The 25,938-nt window shown below is 28.0% G+C and overlaps 1 protein-coding gene across 1 annotated transcript in view; it reads left to right on the top strand.

Moving 5' to 3' along the window:
- Positions 1-25,938, top strand: part of LOC101237479 (uncharacterized) — a 124,313-nt gene that overhangs the window by 37,671 nt on the left and 60,704 nt on the right. The window contains exons 4-13 of the mRNA XM_065818360.1: positions 1,110-1,214; positions 1,288-1,345; positions 6,816-6,883; positions 7,274-7,396; positions 8,701-8,895; positions 13,073-13,279; positions 20,136-20,198; positions 22,690-22,889; positions 23,287-23,392; positions 24,030-24,098. Of these exons, the coding sequence (XP_065674432.1) occupies positions 1,110-1,214; positions 1,288-1,345; positions 6,816-6,883; positions 7,274-7,396; positions 8,701-8,895; positions 13,073-13,279; positions 20,136-20,198; positions 22,690-22,889; positions 23,287-23,392; positions 24,030-24,098 (1,194 nt within the window). The remainder of the gene's footprint in view (positions 1-1,109; positions 1,215-1,287; positions 1,346-6,815; positions 6,884-7,273; positions 7,397-8,700; positions 8,896-13,072; positions 13,280-20,135; positions 20,199-22,689; positions 22,890-23,286; positions 23,393-24,029; positions 24,099-25,938) is intronic.

Genomic DNA, 25,938 nt, shown 5'->3' with positions numbered 1-25,938 from the left:
TTTTGATTGATCGCATTAAACTAAAACTACAAGAAATTGATTTAAACTTTTTACAGTCGCATTTGAAAGGCGTCAAAGCAAAATTGAGATCAATTGCAGATAGTGGTGTTTTTTTATATAAAAAAAAATATACTTTTATTAAAAGATCAATGCTTTATTTTAAAAAAATATAATAGTAGTTTGTGTTTTCATTTATAAATAAGTTATTGACGTTTTTATTTTGTCCGATAACTTCCGCATCACCCGTTAACTTCCAACTTTAATTAGTGGCTGCTTGCAGCCTTGTTGGAAGCGAAGATGTTAAAAAAAAAAAAAAAAGTAAATTTTTTTTGATAATAATTTCCAAAAAAATTTTTAATAATAATTTTTTTATAAAATTATTGTTATTTTTGATATTTTTATATAATTTTGCTTCTTTTGAGACCCAACATACTTTTAAAAACTTTTTTAAAATATTAGGGACTCAGTAAGTGTTCAAGGGCCTTGTACTCCCCCTAAATCCAATAAAATTTTGAAAAAATTTAACCAAGTTGCTTGTGAGAACCAATAGGAGTTTTTAAGAATATGAATAGATCTTTTTTAGAATATAAGGGGTGGCTGGGACACCCTAATATACATATATATATACATATATATATATATATATATATATATATATATATATATATATATATATATATATAGAGAGAGACGGAGAGAGAGAGATAGTGAGAGAGAGTGAGAGAGAGAGAGAGAGAGAGAGAGAGAGAGAGAGAGAGAGAGAGAGAGAGAGAGAGAGAGAGAGAGAGAGAGAGAGAGAGAGAGAAAGAGAAAGAGAGAGAGAGTATATATATATACATGTATAATAAACGTAAACAGCCCTCGGAATTAAGAAAATTGAGGTCGGCAATACCTTGCCAACCTTAATTTGTTAGAGATCAACAAAAAAAAAGAGACAATAATTTCACCATAAAACATAGAACCATAGTCAGCAATTTTTTGCCGACCTAAAACACTTCTAGGTCAACATTGCCGAACGCCCACCCTAATTCTGAGGGCTGCGTAAACCTTATTGAAAAGTTGTCAAATTTTTTATATTTGGAATAGTTAAGTTTTTGTTTTTTACTTAGAACAAATGTAAGAAAATTGTTGGACTGTGTATAGAGCCTCTCCGATGTTCTTGGATTTTTTGTGTTTGTGAAGATTCTTCATTGTACTTAATTCCATCATTGGAGGTGATTTATTTAAGTAACATAAATGCATTGCAAATTTCAGTAAAATTTGTATTAATTATTACATAAATTTTAGGATCAAGCAAAATTCCTTAAAATTTCTTCTCCATTTTCATATGTGAAAACCTTGAGAGGTATGATAATATTTATTTTGTGCTGTTTTTATGTCATTGCATATCAATTTTTGTGGATTTTAATTGAGTATAAAATATTGCATTTTGATTGAATATAAAACTAGGGTTTCCAAAAAACCGCATTTAAAAAAAACCTGTGGTTAACCATAGTTTTCGGTTTTTCTTGTTAAATAATAAAACTTATGTAAGTTTATCAAAAATTTATTGTTTATTTTGTTTATTAAAAAAGTTATTTAAGCAAAGGATTCTAATATGTTTATATTTCAAAATAAAACTTATAATGGCTTTTTTTTATTGAATAAAAATTTAAGGAGACTAAAGACTCTAACGATTCATCAGATAATCATGATCTGATTTTGGTTCAGAAACTAGTGCAGCTCATAAAAGTGCATTTGACATCTGTTGATGTGGGCTTTATAGATAGAATCGCATTGTAAAATTTTTGAAGACTTATTGTTCTTTTACCCGTATTTCAATAAAAAAGATGAAGGAAGCATATTATAAAGAACTGAAGTTCAAAGAAAAAAACTAGACGAATAAGAGTTTTTGAAGCACAAAGGAACAGTCACAAAAAAAGGATGAGACTTAATTGAATGACGAGTAACATGAAAATGAATTTTAGTAGATGGCACAAGAGACACTAGCACTTTAGAGCAGTACCCTTTATAGTATTTGCAGAAAAGAGAAAGAGTAGCAACATTACGACGATATGATAATGTTTGGAGGTTGGCTGCTAGAGCTGGTCCAACTATGTTTACAATGCGTTTTTCCACCTTGTCTAAAAGAGAAAGCGCATCATTAGAAGATCCACCCCAGATATGGCAACAGTATTCCAACAACGATGGATTTGAGATTTATACATACAAGGATGGATTTGAGATTTATACATACAAGGATGAATTTGAGATTTATACATACAAGGATGGATTTGAGATTTATAGAGATAGAGAATAGAATCCGGAGTAAGAAAGTGTCAAGCTCTATAAAGAGATGCAACCTTAGCAGATGACAATTTTCAATGGATTTGATATATGGTTTCCAAGAAAGATCGGAAGTAAGAGTTAATCCAAGAAGATAAAGGGTAGATGACTCATCAAGTACATTACCGTTCATAAATATAGGAAGATCTAACTTATTGCCATAAGGATTGGCTGAAAAAAATTGGGTTTTATCTGTTTTAAAGTTCAGCAGCCACTGTGAGCCCCATGCTGTAGCAGAAGTGAGATCTTATTCAAGCTCAAATGCCCTCCCAAGCAATCAGAGAGTGTTGGCTTCTTATCATGAAAAGAATAAATAATAGTATCATCAGCAAACAATGCCACCTTAGATGTCAGAATATCTGGAAGATCATTAGTGTAAATCAAAAAGAGTATAGTGCCAAGGATAGAACCTTGAGGAACCCCTGAAGTTACAGAATAAGAAGAAGAGTGCTGTCCATCGAGGCCAACTTTTATACTACGATTGGAGAGAAAGGATTCAATAATCTTAAAGATGTTACTAGATACACTGTAAGATAAAAACTTATAGAGAAGACCAGCATGCGAATCTTTATCAAAAGCTTTAGAAATGTCAAGAGCGATGACCTTAACCTCGCCACCTTTATCTAATCCACAATAAAACCTACCAGTTATTACTGTTAGCAAATCAGCTAAAGAATGAGAAGATCGAAATCCATATTGGTGATCAGAAAGTAAGTTATTAGATTCAAGATAAGAGATTAAGTGTTTCTTAATTAAAGATTTAAAAACCTTGCTTATGATAGGAAGAAAATTAATAGGACAGTAGTTAAACAAATCAGATCGCTCTCCAGAATTTTTGAAAATAGGGATAACAGATGCCGCTTTCCAGCAGGCTGGAAAACAAGACTCTAATAAGCACTTGTTGAATAGTTTTGAAAGTATAGACAATAGCTCCGCAGAACACTTCTGCAAGACAATAACAGGTATGTTGTCCCGGCAACAAGCTGTAGAAGAGTCTAAGCAGGAAAGCACTTTAGATGCAGAAGCTGGAGTGATACAAATGTCAAGCAATGGATCAACTTGTTTGTTGGTAACATCAGCTAGAACGCAACTAGTGGAATCAAGAGATGATATTGTTGAAAAGTTTATAGCAAATAGTTCAGCTTTGTCTTTAGGTGAGGTGACAAAGTCTGAACCTTAAAAGAGAGGGGGAATTACATATTTCCACTTGTTATTGATACTATTAAAGATTCTTCGAAAGTCACAAGAGCCTAATTTTTGTCATGAAATACAAGATTTCATGACCTGAGAATATCGAACTTTGGCGTTAGACAAAACCTATTTACAATGGTTTCTAGCAGTAATAAACAGACTTCTGTTTTCTGGAGAATTGTTTTGCTGATAGATATGGAAGTAATGGTTTCGATTGGCAATTGCAGCAGCACAATGTGAGGAAAACCATGGAGAAGATTAAGGCTTGACCTAGAATCGTCAAGAGGCAATAAAAGATTCCATGCCAGCCTGAATCCACGAAGTTATGTAAGAAGCACATTTGTCAACAGGAGGATAAAAGGTTTCTACCCAACAACCATCACGAAGAAAATCACAAAACGAGTCCCAGTCTGCTTTAAGGTAGTTGTAAGAGGTATGATGGTAGCTGATGGATAAAGAGAGAGGGCTTGGTCAATATGATCAGAAATAACATCAAAAAGAGTGCAGTCTTGAGATAAAGGAGAGCGATTTAGAACAAAGAGAAAGGTAATAGAGTGAAGTGGTGCTAAATGAAAGCACATAAAAGAATAGTCTGTATATTCAAACCTAGTTTCCCGACAAATGGGTGAATTGTTACGAATGTAAATGCCAAGACCAAGCATGTGGCTATTAAAGTCTTTACGAATTAAAGAAAGATAACCATCAACACTAAGATTACAAAATGAGACAGCTGAACTTAAATTAGTCTCACAAAGAGCAAGTAGGTCTGTTGAACTTTGCAAGAGATAAGACTCAACAGAAAAAAAGTTACTTCGAAGACCACGAATGGTAGTGATAGGTTTAGAGAACTTGGTGATGACGATGGTTTTTTGTGTTTTTTAGATTTTGGTTTTAAATTTGTTAAAGAACTTGACTCAAAGTAAAAACAGTACTCAGTACACTGTTTAATAGCCCAAGCAATTGACTCATTACTTTTAATAAACCCTAAGCCGTAATAAAGGGCTCTAAATGTGGCCTTGACAATGCACACCAAATGTACAAACAGGGACACCATCCATGCGCAACATGGCACTGTAAATACTTTGGTTTTTTCCAGCTGTTGATGGAATCAGCCTTTCTGAGAGCTACCACAGAGTTTGGGAAACCTGACTACTAGCCGGCCTCAGAACCATAAAACTGAGTTTTAGAGCTGTACCCTCATTAAGAGATTATTGAATGAGTTGCCAAGTCATAAAAACACAGACACAAGCAAAACCCATGCATTGAGTCAAGAAGATCCAGCATTCAACATCCTAAACTGGAAACAATGTATTAAAAATACATCTGTGCCAGCCTAATAGATGAAGAAGGGGTGCAAGGCTGGTGAACAAGTAGAATCTGTTTACCCCTTAAGGCTTTGCCTAGGAGGCCTTCTACAAGACAGTAGCCGATGCACTTAACATCTGCACAGAATAAGTATTTTTATTGAGACACCATCTCTTGCCTTTACTCAACCAAGAGCCTCAAAATAGGGGGTGTTTTAAGTCGGAGTTGGCTTCTTTTAGCCTTTGCCTAAAAAGGCGTATCCTGCAAGGCAGCAGGACATGAAGCAGATTTACTGGGTTACATTTTACCAATAGCAGGATTTAATTCAGTATATGTCTGGAATAAACATTTCTTAATTATTATCAAAAGCGCAGTCATTGGAAAATTTGAATTCTTAGGATGACCAACATCTAGATGCATTTCTATTTCTTTACTAAATTCCTCAACGTTAATCTCATTACTGATTTAAAACTAAAATTATCATTGTAAATTCCATGTTCATCCTCTTCTAAATCACTATCCATTTCCTTGGGAATTGGTACATATGTGTTCTTTTTTTTTCTTGAATAATGTGTTGCATACACCAAGATAAATTGCATGATTAAAGCAAAAATGATCAACAATGACCATTAATTGCATAAGCTTCTTGTTGATCGCTGTACCATCATGAGTAGATCCTACTACATCTCTTTTCATACAGACACCAAATGAATTTAAATGATCCTTAATATTTGTATTAAACTTTCAGCTGGACAGAAACCATAAATCCTAATGAGTCCAGTTTTATAGGTTTTCTTACATTTGCTTTTATGCAGGTTGACACCAATGTACATTATGTGCCTCAAAGATGTGTATTCATCATGCCTTAAGCTGAATATATGTCCTATTTAAATTTTTTCAATAGTTTCTTGTTTCATCATTTTCTTTTTATCAGAAAAATCTTAATGGATTAAGTTCATCCTAATTGTTGGACTTTTAGGAAGATGATTTTCTTTTTGTTGAATCGGTGAGTGAATAAATTTTTTTGTATCAATAAAATTTATAATCGTGTTAGTTATCATATTGATCGAAACACCATCTGTAGCTAGATCAGTTACAATTTCTTAACGGCTCGTTTTTTGTAAATTACTGTCCATGGCTTTAATTCTTTTTTCTGGTGGTGGATTTGAGTTGCTGCTTGATTCTCCAGTTGAAGAACTATTGATAGTAATTCCATGACGCAAAGTATGATTCCACAAAGTAGTTGTGGATCCACTGGAGCATGTTACAACAGAACCGCATCTACAACAGATGTCTTCAACATTTCTTGATTTTGGAATTTTAAGCCGGGTAGCAAATTTCCAAACTGAAAACGTGATTTATCTAGAAGATAATTATATTTTCAAAAAGTTAAATAACTGATAGAAGCATTATCGTGAATTATTTTTATTACATACCTATACATTAATATTTTATTGAAGCATACACTAAAAATATCTGTATTTTTTTTTAAGGAATAAAAATCTTTAATGTAAAGAATAGGCTATTCTATTTGAGTATTCGAATACTTAATATTCAAATATATTTACGTGATTTATTCAATATTCAAATATTTTTTTTGGAATACTTATATAATTTTGAAAATGAAAAGACATGTTAAGTTTTCCAGCAAAATACAATCTAAATAATAAAATAAAAATTAATTACTTACAAATTGATTTTTTATACCTTTCTATAATAAATAAAAATTTAAAAGACATTATACAAAAACCCGCCAAAACCGTTTTTAAAAACTGATGGTTTTTTATTTAAATAGGTTTGATAAAAAACTGCGGTTTTTGGTTATCGGTTAAAACCAATTGGAAACCCTATATAAAACAGATTTTTTATATGAAACTGCTTTCATTTTACATCTCCATTTTGTAAAGTGAATTTCTAATATATATTAATATTCTTTAATGCCTTTTCTTTAATAGTACAAATTTTATTAAAAGGTTATTAGTTTAAAAATTTAGGTGAACCTACATGTATTGTTTGGTGGCGCACATTAAGTCATCAGAATATTGGTATTGTAGGAACTCAGGTTATTATTAAAAATTTTAATCAGTAAAATGTTGCTTTAATATGTAAAAAGTTGTTGTAATATGTTAAAAGTTGGTTCTAATTAGTAAACTGTGGTTTTAGTGTGTAAAAAGCTGTTGTAATGTGTTGTAGTAGTAGTGTGTAAAAAGTTGTTGTAGTGTAAAGTTTGTTCTAATATGTAAAATCTTTTTTTAATATGTAAAAAGTTGTAGTTATGTATAAAAAGTTATTAAAATAATTAAAAGCGTGATAAGTGAAATAATTTTAAAAAAGTGATAGGTGAAAGATTGTGCCAAGAGTAATTATAAATTATTGCAAGTTGTTATAATATTTAAAAAGTTGATGCAACACTTAAAATTTAAAAAAATAAAAACTATAAATAATATTTTAGGTTGGGGAACTTGTGTTTGTTGATATTACATTGCATAAAGAATTATATAGAACCTGCATTAAAGAGAGAATTGTTGATCTTAAAATTCTTCAAGTTATTAAAGAAAAGAAATCATATTTATTAGTAAGCATATTTATATTATATAAAAAAAAAATATATTTAGTAAAATTTTTATTTAAAATTATGCAAGTTTTTAAAAAAAAGAAAATGTTTTTTAGTAAGATTTTTTTTTTACAATTTTGTTCAATAAATAAACTTTCAATTAAATGAGTGCACACAACATAATTTTACTACCACTTCTTTGGGTAGTAAATTGAAAACTTAAAGAATTGCAAATGAGTTGCTCACACTAAAAAAGGTATAAATTTCTACCTTAAGGGTATATCACCTATGCTACTCCTTTAAGGTAGAAAATTATACCTTTAAGATAGAAAATTATACCATTGAAGGTAAAAAATTATACCTTTAAGGTAAAAATTGTACCCTTGAGGTAAAAAATTATACCTTTGAGGTAAAAAATTATACCAAAAATGATCATTTGTGGTGTAAATTGCTACCTTAAAGGTAAAATTTTTTGCCTTTAAGGTATATTTATTTTATTATTAAGGTATATTTTTTAGGTATATTTTTTTACCCTAAGGAGTATGATATGGATGGTTAAGCACCAAACCAGCCTATATTAATAGTTTATATTAAAAAATGATTTATGTGTGTTTCTTTGCAAACACCAAAATACTATATTAAAATTTTTAAGTGCAGTTACTTTTAATTTTTTCGGTTTAGTGGCTTTTGTTAAAGATTTTTAAACTTTGTGTCAAATTATCATATTTCAACATATTGTATAGGCTGGTTTGTCGCTAAGTCACCAATATAAATGGTATACTGTTAAGGTTGTTTCTACCTTTTATTCTAGAATGTTGGTGTTATTAAAAAATTGACCTGTTCAAATTATAAACAGCTATTTATTAAACATGCTTTAATAAGTTATTAACACTTATTATGTCTATATATTATAATACTATAATTAACATGTATTATGTCTATATACTTGTTTCAAATCTCAAGGGATAAATACTAGTGATAACAATTTTAAAATCAAACAACCAAAAGTAAAAATATTTTTGTAAAATATTAAAAATGTTTACTATTAATTTAACAGGATATGATAGTAGTTTGTACAGAAATGTACATTCAGTTATTTGTAATTAATTTTTAGTAAATAAATAAATTTAACTATTTTATAAATTAATACTGTTTTATAAATTTTTTACTGTTTTATTTCAAAATTATTTAAATATCAAGTATAAAATATTTTTTTTATCTCTTCCTAAATTTAGCAATAACTTTTACAATAGATTTGTTTACAAATCGTTGTTATGATTTTTGATGTTATTATTGTTATGATTTTTAATGATATTTTATTTTAGATTTACACTTTCAAGAAATTAACTCACCGACTTTTGTTAGAGAATCCTTCTTCAAAGTTTTTATCGAGATCATCTTCTAGTTTATCACAAGCATGTGATCTTGGTTATGATACTGTAGTAGAATGCAATATGGAGTCAATTATAGATGATGAAAGAGATAATAAAGAGGAATTTAATAAACAAAGTCGCTTTGAAGTAATACTTTTGTTTCTATGAACTTTTTAATTACTTTTTTTTTAAAAATTAAATGTGCTGAAATATATATATATATATATATATATATATATATATATATATATATATATATATATATATATATATATATATATATATATATATATATATATATATATATATATATATATATATATGTATGTATGTATATTTAAACAATTATAACATGTATTCTACAAAATAAAGTGCTCAATGTTCTTAAAAGAATGGAGCAATTATAAATTAGTAGGAAATCGCTTAACAAATTTTTTTTTCATTTAACTGGGTTTCATCAATAAAAACTCATCAGAAATGAATGATCAAATTTAAAAAAATTCAATTTATACCAAAAATTAAATTACAAGAAGTCGCAAATGTCTTAACTACTGTAAATTTTCACACATTTGTGGAATATGCTGACACTGTTATAAAAAGAATTCTTTGGAATTGATTACTTCAACTTTTTTAAAAAGGGGGATTTTATGTAACTATTATTTAAGCTCATTTCTTTTTATAGTTTTTTAGGAGAAACTTATTTTCGTGCCTGCATTAAGAAATCGATTTTGAATTTCTGTTTAATAAACACTCTTGGTTTGCGTGTGTAATTATTTCAAATTTTTCTTGTAGGCATAATATGCATTTTTCGGAAATATTGTTATATGCAGGTGCTGTTTTAAAGATGGACCAATGCAGTATAAAATCATCAATATTTTTATCTTTTAATTCCCATATATATTTTGACAGCATGGTGTCTTTTAAATACTTTTTATTTTTAAAGGATTGCTTATGATTAGCAAAACGTTTTTTTCATTCACCCTATTTATGCTAATATATTGTTTATTGGGTACATTATTAGAGGACAGAACACATTTATATACCACATTTTTTGATAAACAGCTTCCACTCATTGGACAATTGTTTTTTGTATTCTTTTTTTTAGGGTTAAATTTTAGTTCAAAACTTTCAAAACCACTTTTTTTAAGGGTATTTTCAAATATTGATTTAGAGGAGTTGAATACATTTTCATTAAAGGAGTTTTGGTTTAGCCTGGTATTAATTGAAATCGGGATTTGTTTTAGAATTTGGGGTGGATGATTTGAGTTAATATTAATATACAATAATTCATCATTTGGTTTTTTGAAAGGCTTATATGAATTTTCAGATCAAAATAACCAACAATATTAAACATAAAAAACTCTCCCCACCACCTAACTGTTTCAATATATCATTCAAAAATATTCATGGTCTTCAGAGTAACTTTCCATCAGTTAGATATTACATTTTGCATAGTTCACCAGACTTGCTTGCTCTTTGTGAGACTGATTTAAATTCAGTTGTTTTTTCTTCAGATTTCAGTATTGATGGGTACTATTCTTGGATTTGCAAAGACTCCAATAGTTACATGCTTGGCTGGGGGGTATACTTATGCATCAATTCACCTATTTGTTGAGAAGTCCGGTTTGATTCCTCTGACCATTCTTTTATATGCTTCCACTTAGCACCTAGCCTTTGTGTTCAGTTTTTCCTTGTGCTTCTTTAGGTGGGTCCAATCATGCAACAATTTATATAAATCTTTCATCTCGTACTTCTTATTCAGATCCACCATGTAATCACACTACTTACTACTACTGAATAGGATTTCTTTGTGATTTTCTTTATGATGGTCCTTGGGCTGATGTCGTTCTCTGATAAATGCGCCTGCTATATAACCTCCTTAATTCAAGTATTGAAGCTTTTATACATGCTCGTCAGTTCCAAGTCTCATTCAAGTCAAGTCTTATTCTACTCCATGGTTTTCACTTTCTTGTGCAGCTGCAATATCTAATCGTAATCATTTTTTCATCTTTTTAAAAAGATGAAAAAATGAAAAAACAAGCGTCTATTTATTATTGCAAGATATCAATGTAAAAAAAAAGCTGTCTTATGCTAAACTCCATTATTCAAGTTTACTAAATCTCATATATTATCTCAGAAGTTTGGCTTTAGAGGCTTTTGGTAATTCTTCAACAGCATCATTAACAAAGGTAGGTCTACCATACCATCTCTGGACCACAAGCGGTAAACTCTTTTAATATTTGTGGTCCAGGCAACAATCCTGTCATAGTGTTACAGAAGTGTTCTCATAACTCTCTTCAATTCTCTCTAAACTATTTAAGTTTTTTTTTTTTTTTTTTTTTTTAAACATCTTCGCTTCTAACAAGGCTGCAAGCAGCCACTAATTAAAGTTGGAAGTTACTGAAAGAGAAAAGATGAAGATTGTAGAGCAAGATAACGATTGACGGACAACTTAAAAGATTGCAAATTATATGAATCAGGAAAGCAAGATGAAGGAAGCGAATTCCAAAGAACTGATGTTCGAGGAAAAAAACTAGACGAATAAGCATTTTTTAAGCACTTAAGAACAGTCACAGAAAAAGGATGACACTTAATTGAATGACGAGTAACACGAAAATGAATTTTAGTAGATGGCACAAGAGACACTAGCTCTTTAGAGCAGCGCCCATTATAGTATTTGTAGAAAAGGGAAAGAGAAGCAACATTACGACGATGTGATAATGGTTGGAGGTTGGCTGCAAGAGCAGGTCCAACTATGTTTACAATGCGTTTTTGCACCTTGTCTAAAAGAGAAAGGGCATCATTAGAAGATCCTCCCCAGATATGGCAACAGTATTCCATACAAGGCCGGATTTGAGATTTATAGAGATAGAGAATAGAATCCGAAGTAAGAAAGTGACGAGCTCGATAAAGAGATGCAACTTTAGCAGATGCTAATTTTGCAACTGATTTGATATATGGTTTCCAAGAAAGAAATATATTAAAAAAAAATATATTAGATTGTGCTGGATTTTTGCCTTCCTGCCTTGCTTTTCCTTGAATGGAAAATGACATCTGTGGTTCCAATTTTTAAAAATTCTGGAGAATATTCTGACACCTGAAACTATCTTCTGATCAGTATTTTCTCTATTATTAGCAAGGTCTTTGAGTCTTTGATCAACAAATTTCTAACATCCCATCTTGAGTCAAATAACTTACTGTCTGACAATCAATGTGGTTTTTTATCTGAATGATTCTATTGTGCTTTAGATGGAGGAAGTGAGGCAAAAGCTATTGTTATTGACAATTTTTAAGCTTACGATAAATTTTTTTATGCTGGTTTTCTTCATAAACTTTATTTCAGTTAATTTCAAAGGTCAACACTCATCTTCATTTTCAGTAACTTCAGAGGTACCTCAAGATTCTATCCTTGGTCCTGTTTTAATTCTTGTTTTCATTAAAGATCTTTCTGACAATCTTACACCAAAAGTGGCTGTATTTGCTGATGAACTTTATAATTATGTCTTGACAAAAAGTCTTCTCTTTTTGATTGCTTAGAACAGGCAGCTGATCTTAAACCTGATCACACTTCTTCCTAGCTTGTGAGTCTCTCTTCACTTCCTCAGTAACTTGTGAATTTTTACTCTAACAAAACTCAGTTATTTACAGCAAACAGCATTGGAATTTTTTACTGACTTCTCATAGAAACCATACATACAATTGGTTGCAAAGTTAGCATCTGCTATGGTTGTTTCTTTTTATCCTGCTTGCCATTATCTTACTCTTGATTCAATTTACTATCTCTACAAATATCTCATTTGTCCCTGTATAAAATACTGTTGTCATTTATGGGCTGGTTCGCCATTCTCTTTAAGATAATGTCTTGAAAAAAAGGCATTTTAAATGTAGTTGGATCTGCTTTATCTGCCATGCTTAAGCTGCTCTCCCGTTGCCATAAAGTTGCATCTCTTTTTCTTGTTAGCCTTTTTTTCTCATTTTACTATAAAGACTGTTTTGTAAAAAATGTTCTGTTAAATCATGACATAACATAGGTGTTTTTTAGAGTTTAAGAGACAAGTTTTAAAATCAAGTGAAAAATGTTAATTTCTAATGTGGTCTTTTAGTTTTAGAATAATTAAATTTGAAATGATTTTATGTTGACAAAATAAAAACATGTTGATTAATTAATATGTTTAACTTTTAAAATAAAAAAAATCTTTTTTTATTTTAAATGTTGAACATATTACTTAATTGACATGTTTTTATTTTGTCAACATAATCATATAAAATAGATTCGGTAATATGTTAATTTTAAATATTAATTTTTATGGAAATTATTTTCTAGCTACTTCCACAAGACTTCTTTTATTCTTTGCATGAAATTGGAAATCAAGTGTTTATCTCCAAGCAAGACCCAAAGAATAATATTTTAGAAATTTATAGAGAGTTTAATCAAGTACCACAACATATTTGCTATCTTCCGAAAAACACAGCAACATTCTCATTCACTAATAATCTTATTTTAACACTGTCGAACACCATTGAAAATAAGGTGATTTTTTTCTTTTAATTTATATTAATCAACTGTTCAAAAAAATTTTTTTATCAACAATACTTTATTATACAGTTTTTTTAACTAGTTTAATAGAAAATTTTTTGCTTATCAAGTTTAATTTAATATATAAATAAATTATGTATTTAATATACTTCATGAAAAATGAAGTAATTATAATTTTATATTTTATATTATTATCGCTTTATATTACTAATATTATATCATCATTGTACCATGAACGCATTGCTTCTGTCACTTATCTAGGATTCAAATCATATTCATTTTATCTAACACAAGGAGTGAGACAAGGATTGATTCTGTCTCCTCACCTATATAATATATATACTCAAAGCGTACTAGAAACCACATAAAATTAAGTATCATAGGGACATCAATTTATGAAAACTACGCAGGTGTTGTAGCATACGCTGATGAGATCATACTTCTTAGTTCTACCCTGTCTGGAATTAAAAAGTTTATAGTAGCTTGTAATATATACACTAACGCAAGTTAGTTAAGGTTGAATGCTAATAAGACAGAGTTCTTGTTCACCAGAAAAAAACAAATTGCAAACTGCACCATAACAGTTGACCACCAACAAATAAGACTGGATAATAAACCTAATCATCTAGGTTTTATACGGGATACCAAAAGCTCTTCTTTTGTCTCACTTAATCGTTCAAATATTGATAATAGAATATCAAAATTCAGGGCAATAATGCAAACTCTTATTCAGTCTGGAATCCGCTTTCCTCATCCAAGCTCTATTGTCCAGCTATATAAAACATTGGCGGTTCCAGTACTTATGTATGGTCTTGAACTTTGCGATTATAAAGATGTATTAATGCAAAAGCTTGATACAGTAGGAAGGAATGCACTTAAATCACTCTTTAATGTTTCCAAACACAGCAAAAATTATATTCATTCTTTGTTTTACATCCAAGATGTATCAACAATCGTAAAGCAAAACAATTTAATCTTATTTATTAGTATATTGAGCAATAAAACAGCCTTTGGTTTTGTATATTCGCAGTTTAAAAACCGAACTGCTAAGCACCTTTTTCTAGATGATGTCATAGGTTTATGTAATCGAAATGACCAAATCTAGAGAACTTAATGTAAAACAAAAAAAAGCAAAAATTATTGTGTTAAAAAATATAATTCCTAAAAAAGGTCTTCAAAGGTTAAGCTATGGAATTGAGTTCTGGAATTCATTGGAGCAAAGGAAAATCTTCAAAGATATTCTTGAATTAAATATATAAATAAATTTTATAACTATATAATATATAAATAAAATATATAATTTTTTTAATTTATAAATAAATTATATAATTATTTAGCCTTAAATTTTATATATACTGCTACTGATACAATTTTTTGTAATTTAGAAAATATTTCATCATCTTGAAATCAGGTTTTGTCTGACTTCAAGAAAAGGAAATGACAAAATAATCATTTGTGATAAATTTTTTTATAAAAAATATGTAGACATTTTACAGACCTTTTTCATAAATTAAATTTATAATATTTATTATTTGGATTTTTAATTTAGTGAATTAGATGTATTAGCAAGATTTAATAAAAAAAAGTATATATGTAAATTGTTAAGCTTACCAGTAGGAGTTGAAGGAATGGAACTCTCAAATACTATAATAAACAAAATATTACTTTTTAATCTGCAAAGCATTAAAATAGTAAACAATTTAAAGAAAAAAAACTGAACATAAACAACAATAACAAAGTTAACATTTTATAAAAAAATATCACACTATTTTGAGATTTCATCAACATTATTACTGACCTTCATATTACGGTTTATATACGGTTTTTTAATAATAATAATCTGATAAAAAAATATATATACATATACACTGAAATAAGCACAACCAGGTCTAAGAGATGTCATACAAAAGATAAAACAATAGACTATGCAACACTCTCAATCAAGCATCTTTAAATAGTTAAAGTATATCTATATCAATGCGAATATGTCTTTTATTCGCCAATTATTGATTGTTGTTATTTTTTGCAATTTTTTAAAATGTTATTTATTTCCTCAAGGAGGTTACTACAACCATTTCTCAACTCTGAAACACGAACCTTGATGAACAAGACTGCTGTGCGGAGAAACAATTTGGTTTTGTTGTAATAAAATACAAAAAACTCAATCAAAGAAAAGAGAAATTTAGAACAATTTAGAAGTTTAGTTTAAAATTTAAAATAAGGCAGTATGTAACTAAAATTAAGAAAAATAACAACTTATAGAACTTGAATTTTCATGCCTTGGAGGCATGAAAATTCAAGTTCCATAAGTTGTTATATTTTATTGTATAAAGATACATTTACTTTTATTATAAATTTTGAAAGTCGAAAAATTTATTCAAAAAAAGCAACAAAAAACAACTGTAAAATCATTAATTAATTTACAATCGTTATCAGACAAGTCTTTAGATTTATAATCGTCCTTCGATGAAACTTTGGATAATGAATCAGATGAAACGTATATCAGAAAAAAAACCTATTTATTTTTTGAAGTCCTTATCATTAAAATATCATCATTTGTTGTCCTCTTATTGTTTTAAAATCAAGTATGTTGTTTTTTAAATGATTTTTAAGTAAAAGATTATTCAACACTTTTATAACAACTGATGCATATTTAATATATTATCTTCATTAATTTTGAATTTTCATGCCTCCAAGGCATGAAAATTCAAGTTCTATAAGTTGTTATTTTTCTTAATTTGAATAAATTTTTCGACTTTCAAAATTTATAACAAAAGTAAATGTATCTTAATACAAAGTGAATCTTTGGACATTTAATGGGTTTTAGTGAGAGAAAAAAAAAGATCAAAATGATTTTGTCCACCGTGTCTAATATCCAGCCCACTATATCATCCCTGAAATATTTCCACTATATCATCCCTGTATTTCAGATTTGCACCAAACATTTAACATTCACAATTTTCCAAATATCTATAATCTATCCCGAAAAAACTTAAATAAGTTAAATAAGTCTTATATAACTTTAATGTTTATTTTAATAATGATCTATTTAGATAATAAAAACTTATATATGAAATGTCTAACGCAAACTATTTAAGATTCTGGCAAAGAAACCATGAAACCCAGTTGGAAGTTCTTAATAATAAAATAATAATATTTTATGGCTAATGATTGCCTACAAACCATGAAACTTCAAGTTCCATAAACTGTTGTTTTTCTTCATTTCAATATTAAAGTTAAAATAAATAGTTTAACTATTTAAAATAAATAGTTTAGTTTGTCAAAAAGTTATAACAAAAAAAAATTATATTTTTATTGTGATTATATTTTTGCGAAAAAAAACATTTTCTTGAACTTCTTAGTTCCTTTGTAATAAGATTATAAGCTTTACAATAATTGTCTCTTGCAATACCTGTTACATGGCTACATAATCAAAGATAAAATGCAATACATTGAACCTAGACATCTGACTAAATAGTTTAATAAACAAAATTAGGATCCCAGAAAAAGAACAAAACAGTGTCAGGCCGGACACAGCTGTAGAAGATAAAATCCTTAAAGTTTTTGACTTAACTAGATGAATGGTGTAAAAGTATAATAAATTAGACATTGGGCTCAAATAGCACTGAAACCATTTGAGATAATATTTGCCGAATTTAAAATGAATTTCTAAGAATTACTCTTATAAGTTTCTAAAAATACTCCTCAAAAGTACATCTTAACTGATTTGCTAAACTTCAGTGCATCAGAAACACATTAGAATTGTTTCAAATTGGAATCAAGTACCTAAAGAAGTTGTGGGAGAAAAGAGAAAGAGGTGCAATGTGGGAGAAAAGAGAAAGAGGTGCAATGTGGGAGAAAAGAGAAAGAGGTGCAATGTTACAATGAGAATGTTACAAGGGATGGGAGAGAAGTTCAAGCTTAACAAGCTGGAAACAACATTTATAATGTGTTTTTAGAGTGAAGACCTCACTGAAAGAATAGGACAACAGTGTTGTTGCATTAAAATTCTTGCAATGTTTGCATTAAAAGACAAATAATTATTAATTATTAAGCTCTAGATGAAATATTAAAAGTTTCTTGAAGATTTAAAGACCTTGCTGATAATCATAAAAAGATTGTACAACAATTGGTTAGGGCATTCTTCTGAGTTTGAAAAACCTGAAATGCTATTTTCTAGCAGGATTCATTTAAGCACTAACAAGATTCATTTAAGCATGTCTGGAGTTCTGCAACACACTTTGGTAATACTGTGATAGGAATATTGTCTGGACCATAAGTTGTAATAGAATTTAAGTGGGAAATAGAGTGAATATACTATACTCTAGATACACTTTTATATATAATATAAAAGTGTATCTAGAGTGAATACACTTACTAGAGTGTATATACATGTAGAAATCAAAACCATCAGTTTGATTATAGGGTCAAATCATAATATTTCAACCAATGGCCTGTGGCTCATCATCTCTGATTTTCCTGATTTTTACATATTGTTATGTGCATCATGTAGATAGGTTAAATTTGAAATTTCAGACTTCCAAGTACAACGGTTCGGAAATTAAAGCCTTACAAACATGACACAGTGGCCCCCATCGATTTACAAATGGTCAAAACAGACTACTTTAGAGCTGTATCACTTTCAACAAGTGTCTCATTTTTTCTAGAACTATTTTCTGGATAGTTCTCTCTTTAAAAAAGTGGTTTTTATTAACTTATGTTAATTAGAAAAAAATTTTGACCTCCTCAACTTAAGAAAAAATCATAAAATTGCTAAAATATGCCAAAATGAAACTAACTGTAGCATTATTCTGTTCATCCACAAGTCTTTACAGATAGGTTTTCTGATTAGCTACTACTGTCTGCAATAAATGGGCAAAATATAGGCAACTTGTTGCAATTTAGAACTTAAATATATCTAAAAGCAAAATGTCCACTTGCCTAAAAAGTCCAATTTTCAGCCATTTTGAGATGCTTGTAAATTTTTCTAACACTTTGTTTTGATCTAAGATTAACAGCATATAAGACCATTAGACCTAACTATCTGAAAATGCAAACATTATAAACTTGTCAAATCCACACCAAAAATGCCAGCATTTTTAAATTACACTATTTTTCAATCATCAACGGTTGTATGTGTTACTAGAAACCAGTGCCCCTCTAATCTGCCAACTGGCCTATGTAAAGGGTGCAACTAATTATAAGTCATTTCCTAATAAAAGGAAAGATATGGTTGGTTGTCCTCTCCTTGATTTGGTCTTTATAATAGATAGAGGCACAAATAAAAGGTGAGTGGTGAGGGGGAGGAGTTTGGGGGTGCCCCCCCCAACACCACCCCCACACCACTCACTAAGGTGAGGGTGAGGGGGAGGAGTTTGGGGTGGCACCAATCAAAGGGGGAAGAAGGGCAACCAACTTACAAAGATATAAGCATTCATTTTCTAGCATGAAACATACATAATTCATTTTCTAATGAATATACAGTTAAGGCCATTAGATCTTTCTTGCATTTTTTCATGCTTATACCATAAGATTCAAATTTTCATAGTAACTATCAAAAAAGTGTGCGAGATTTTCCAGCAAATATACAATGTAATGGTCTTAAAAGGGAATTAACAAAAGTAAATTAAATCACTAAAAGTTAGTTGAATTCGATTGGTGCCACCCCAAACCTCCTCCCCCCTCCACCTCACCTTAGTGAGTGGGGGGAGATTAAAAACCCAATAATAAAAAAAAAAAAAAAACAATGATCTGAAAGTGGAGTAAGATAAAAATGAGCACAAGCTATGGTTAGAGACAATCGTAAATAGTAAATAGTTATCATGAACTATGTAATTAGGGTTGTTTAAAAAAACAAGTTACAAAGTGAACTAAGTAAGAGATTAAAAAATGCAAAAATTTTAAACTTCAGAGCCAGCAAGGTTAGTAATGCTAGAGCCAAACCACTCAGTGTGCAGAGCAGTTAAGTCATAAATAACAACAATATTGGCTGAAATATAAAGAGAAATGGCTTGTTCAATTTGATCAGTAGCAACATCCAAAAGAATGCAGATCTTGCTTTTGCATAGAAAAGCAAATCCTACAAGAGAGCAGGACAGGTTGTACCAGATTGTATGTTACCAGTAGCAGGGTGATCATAATGATCCAAATTCTGATCTAATTTAACCTATCTATTATTTTTGAACTTGAAATCCTTTAATCAAAAGGTCCCCAAAACATAAGTATCAAGCTTCAAAATTGGTTAACTTTTAAGTCCTACATTTTGTCTCAATTGAAATCACTAAGTATTTTATGAATTAATGCATAGGAACAGCAAAGATTTGAACTTATTTATTACATATATTTTAAAATAAAATAAAGAAATTTTAAAAACAATATTCCTATCAAGAGATCATGTTATAATAAATTTATAATATGTTTAATATTTAGCATAAGCATTTAAAGATTTGTAAACCTATATAAATTATTTATTCTTTTAACATGTATTATTTTTTAATTAATGAGAAGATAAAGAATTGTTTTTCAACTATTTATAGTAGAAAAGAAAAAACTATTATGTATGCATGTAGTTTTTAAATTTCTACCTAAAGGTTTGTTTATAATTAAACTAATTTATATTATATATACTTTGTATATATAATATAAATATTGTATTATAACTTTTATATAATACAATATATATAATATACAGTATAACTTTTATATTTTATATTATATATTTGTATTAAATTTAAAATCTATTATTAAGTAATGGTGTTGCTTCTTAAATGGCTCTCAGTTTTCAATTTCTATAAACTTAAAATAAATTTTGTATTATGTTATTACAAGTATAAAAATCTTTTTTTATTAGGTTCGCATTCAACTTTTTCCTCATGAAATTTGTAATGGTATTTTCGGAAAACAAAACATCAAGGTAACATTTCAAGTTTTTACTTTATGTTTTTCTGCTGTAACCTCAGTCTCATTTTTTTAAAGAACATTATAATAAAGCTTAAAAGTCTGCATGGAAAATAATAGGTAATTAGCAGTCACCACTGCTTTTGAAATTACTTTTTTAAAATAAATATTTTAAAAATAACCATTTTAAAAATATATATACTAAAATTTCATAACAATGTTAAAATTTTGAAAGGCCAAAAAATAACAGTTGAAATTTTTGAAAAAATATTTTTATTGTTTTTAATGCACCATTTTAGTTTTAGTTCTACTTTTTTTTATTTTCTTCAGAGGAGGCCACTACAGTTGAAGAGGCTGCTCCTTTTTTTTTTTCTTTGTTTTTGATTTTTTAATTTGCTTTGTATTTTGTATTTAATTTTTTTCCTTTAATCTTTACATTTTTTATAATCTTTTTTATTTTTCAGAATAATTTCTTTTCTTTTCCTTTTTTTTTTCTTTTCTTTATTCTATTAAATACAAGGTTTTGTCATTTGCGATGTTATTCAAATGAATGAATAATCTTTAAATAAATTTATTTTAAGACTTGCTGTTTAATTAAGAAAAATTCTCAATAAAATAGAGAATCAAACAATGAGTAGTACAAAGCATTTGCATAGAATAATTATTAATTTTATTAATAATTTTAGTAAACTACAGTTGACAGAAGTCTAAAAAAAATTTAAAAACCTCTAAAATTACTTTGATGTTTTCAGTTTAATGAAAAACAGTAGTTTAACTGCTAATGTCAATATTTTAAAATAACTTTTGCTTGTGAGTTTTTGTTTAATAAAGGGTTTTATTTAAAATTATGAAATATATGAGTAAAAATATGAGTTTGTTAAAAGTGATCAATCTGCTTGTGAAAACATTAAAAATTTACTTGCTACCTTTCCATTAACTTTATGTGAATGTGAATGCACATTTTCTTCACTTTGTCACCTGAAAAATTATATGGTACAGGACCACCACCGAAAGGGGTTGCCATAAAGTATTTACACTTTTATTTTGACCTCTCCCCCCTGTCTCCCTGCATTTTGCTGTATTCTTTTTTGAGTACCCTCCACCTCCCTAAAAGTACCTACGAACTATATGATATGTAATTAATTTTAAAGCATCAAGCCTTTTTTATTTAAAAAGTTTAAATTTAGTTGACTTATTTTTTTTATTTTACACACCTTTTAAAATTTATAGTAAAAAAGGTAACAAAATCATTTGTCAGCTGTACAAGATATCTGTTTACAATTGAATATCCGGTAGAGTTATACTTGCAAAAGTCTTTTTAATTAATCTTACTATAACTTGTTATAGTAAGATTATTTAAAACTTACTATAACAGTTTCTGATCATGAGAGGTTGAGAAAGTTTATTAGTTTACATAGTAACCACACCTATTTTTATATAGGTTGTTAGCTGCAGATAATATAAATTCTGTTTTTTTTCTTCTTTGCTTCAACTTGATAAAGAAATTATATTTTGAAAATAAATAGTATTGAACATCGTGTAGTAATTACAATAATAGTGACAATAATAATGTTAACTAATATTTTTTTGTGAGTGAGTTGACTCTTTTGTTCTATGATAACCTATAAATGATTTTTTTATTTAAGTCGTTGAAAATGAAACTTAAAAAAAAAAAAATAAAAAATGCTTTAAAAAAAGTTTTATATTTTAATACATTTCTAGAGTATCAAACATTTTATTACAATATCTATTTTCACCTAATGGCTCAACTTAAAATTATTTTTAAGTTAAAGATTTATTAAATAGATATGCATACAAGGTAGCTGACAAGATAAGTTAGCTGATAACAATCAGCAGTTTCTCAATGTTTTGCTTGCAATGATCTGAGTATTTTTAACTTATAAAAGTTCATGTTTGTATAGAAAATAAAAACATTTTTGTTGAAAATTAGCTGTAAAAAAAATTTACAAATTTTATTTACTGTTAAAGTTTTACTTACATGCATATGACATAAAGGGTGTCTAATAAAAGGTATCTAATTAAGGGTGCTAATGAATGGTGTCAAATACACCCAGCCGGTTTGTGTTTTAATTCATGTTTACTATTTTGACAGATATCGTTTTTAGAGAAAAACATTATTTAACTTTAGAAAAGTTGATTTTATATGTTTTATTAAGTAAATATTATGTAATGAATGAAATATGTAAATACACCTATAAAAAGGGTTTAGATATCACGAAATGGAATTGTACTGAAGAAAGTAGTTATTGCAGCCATATAGTAATGATTTCACAGCTAAAGAAATTAAACAAATGAGTTTCAAATAGTTTTTATATTTGTTATAAAATAGATTGTTATAAAATAGATTTTTTAAATAGTTTATAAATTATATTTTAATTTTGTTTAAATAAAAGAATATGTTTATAACCTTTTAATTATATGGTTATATTTTATTTTATGTTTTAACCTTTTAATTTACTTTTTCTATTTGTTTTATTTGATTGTAGAAAACAGAGTTTGTTGAAAATAGTATTCAGAGTTTTTTTCTTAATGATTCTGAAACTGTTTTAAACAGTTATGTTTTCAAGTTCAATCCTCCCTCAATATGGAATACAGCTTTTCCTTGTTCTGTTGGTTACAAAAGTTGTAAAGAACTTTCAAGTTTTTTAATTGTAACAAATAATGGAGTGATAGAATGTAAACCAAGGTAATATTCTTTTTGTACTTAGTTAACTTATAACTGCATCTTTAAACCTGGTAATTTATAACTGCAACATTAAATCTATAATTTTTTCTTTTCAAAGCTGTTACTTTTAGTATAAAGTTTTTACTTTGCAATATTTTTATTTAGTAAATATTCATTATTCCCTCAAAGAATATTACAAAAGATTTAGTGTATAGTAAAAATTTTTGAAATATATAAATTAAGTTATAGTAAAAATATAATTAATAAAATGTGTAAGCTTTTTTTTATTTTTTATTATAAAATCATTTTTTATTATTTATTTTTATCAATATTTTTATATTACTTTCATTTCAGTTTTTCTCATTTATGCATAATGAAATATATTTCTTATTATGTAAAGGTTCTTTTTTATTTCTAGAATTTTCCCTGAAAATTATTTTGCAGAACTGTGTATGAAACATGATGTAGAATATTCTGAAAGATTTGGTCTCATCTTTAATCTTAATATAACTCTGCTTTATGAAGTATGCATTTTTGTGAATGTAATATAACTCTTGCTTTATTGAAGTATACAGTATTAGCTTATTTATTGTGTTATAATGCAATCTATAGCTATTAGTAAATAATATATACAATGTAAAAAATGGCGCTACACTGTAATATATACAACTCCTGTTGTTACACAATGTATAACATTTTAAGAAGTTTGAAAAAATAAAATTAAAACTATTATCAACTTTTAAATACAAAAATAAAATTTTTTAGCATATTTAAAAAATTGACTTCCTTTCATTTTACAATAAATCCAGGGATTGGAATGGATTAACTATTACAAATATAAATTATTAGTAAACTTAGCTAAAAGTTAACTTAGTATACAATATATAAACAATATATTATATATATTAATACATATGCGTATAGACAAATACACAATAACTACAAATTAGTTTTCAAATTAGTTATAATTATATATTGCAAAAAATAATGTATATGTATAATATATATATAAGCAAAAAATGTAATGTCACAGAATGTGGTTGATTTTAGATTTCACAAAATTTGGCAAATATTACAAAGTGTGACAGTTTTCAGGTTGACAACTGTCTCACTTGAATTCCCACAATTAAAATGTTTTAAATCTTTCTGTTTTTTCTTTAGTTTATTGCTGACCAATGTCTGTTGAATAAGGATTTGCAAAATGCAAACAAGTTTTATAACTTGTCAAAGGTTTGATTATTGGTTTTAAATTATATTTTAAAGGTTCTTGTGATATAAATCTTAATGTAATTTAACCATTTGGGAACTCTGTTGGGTTTGAAAAATAGAAAAGGAGTAATTGAATACCTGTACATAAAATGTAATTTATTCAATTTTCTTAGTTTAATAATTTATAAAATATATAAGTAATATCAATATATAAGTAATATCAACATAATTAAACATTAATTGATGATTTTATATTTAAAACCAAGATTACCAAGTTGTTGTTTTTGTTCTTTTTTTAAATAATATAAAGTTCAATATACTTATGCAATTATTGTAATGTTTATAGTTCTTAGTTGAAATATAAAAGTTTAAATAACAGATTGTAATCAATTTCTTAAAAGATTTTTTTTAACCATAAAAGTCTGCATACTGTTTAAAGGTTTTGAATAGTTTTGGTCTACTAGAATTGTTACATCTAATTTTTCAAATATTGGAAGTTAATTGAACTTTTTGGTATTTTTAAAATAATTTTGTATTAAAATACATTTATAATTCAACTCTTGGCATATATTATCAAGAAAAATTCCAAATAAAAATAGGTGATAGATGTGTTAGTAATTTCTCCATAAATAAAAATAGATGTATTAGTATTTTCTTCAGATACATCTAGAGGAAATTGGCCTCAGTAGGGTTAAAGAAATATTTGAAGATTGGCGTGATTAAAATTGGTGAAAAAGAATTTATACATTTTAGAAATAATATGTTGACTAGTGATCGACTGGAACTAATATTTTGCCGGAACCGGAACCAAATGAAAAATCGATTTTTATTATTCATAACTGGAATTGGAACAGAAAATAAATCCAAACTGGACACAGGAACCAAAACCAGAACCGAAAATCAATAATGTATATTGAACCACTGGTTTACAATGTAGTCCATAGGTTTTCAAATGGTCAAGTACATGACAAACAGTTGCTATGTCTTCATTTACAATAATATCATCAATGTATGATGATATCATTGTTTCTCTCTAGGTCGTTTCATCTTGGGATAGAACTTTGTCCAACCCAAATTTTTATTATGACATTTAGACCAAATCCTAAAAATGTTAAACATAACCTTTGTCCTCAGAACACAACAGTTTGGTAAGTCCATAGTTTCTCATCAATGAGTTGCATATTAGCTGAAAGTAATTATTAAAACATTTTCTCTAAATCGTCTCCAGTCTTGAAGTTTGTCTGCATCTATGTTTGCCTTGAATGCTTCAATAAACGTGTTAAGATATATATACATATATATATATGTATATATGTATATAGGTTCTAGTAGATAATATTTTTTGTTACTTAAGTACTAAATGCGATGTTCAATAAGTTTACTCTCAATGCGGATTTGTTAATAGATGGCGTTTTACATGAGGCTATCAAGTCTTATACCTAGGGCCATATAGTTTGCTTGTACCTAGGGCCATATGTTTGTTTCTCTCATAAAAATTTTGTTTGATCACAAGGTAGATTGCTAAATTCCGATTGGCGAAGAGCTTTTGTTTTCGCGGCTGTTTTGGGAACATCATTTAACGCGTACAGTTTTTAAATTTTGCTCAGATTTATTAGTCAATTTTGTTATTGATATACGTGTTTCAATCAATTTGTGTACTTAATGTTTGTATAATTATCTACTTTTTTTTAGATACTTTACAGTGATGTATATCAATGTGATATTTATATTTTAATTATGAGAGTTGTAAAGTTTTGTTATCTTAAAATGTTTTTGCTTTTGATATATTTATATTAAATCTCTATGATTTTTATTATATTTTAGTAGTAGTAGTAGTAGTAGTAGTAGTAGTAGTAGTAGT

This window comes from Hydra vulgaris, chromosome 14, assembly GCF_038396675.1.
Source record: "Hydra vulgaris chromosome 14, alternate assembly HydraT2T_AEP".
Lineage (NCBI taxonomy): Eukaryota > Metazoa > Cnidaria > Hydrozoa > Anthoathecata > Hydridae > Hydra > Hydra vulgaris.
This window is presented reverse-complemented; position numbering and strand designations above follow the sequence as displayed.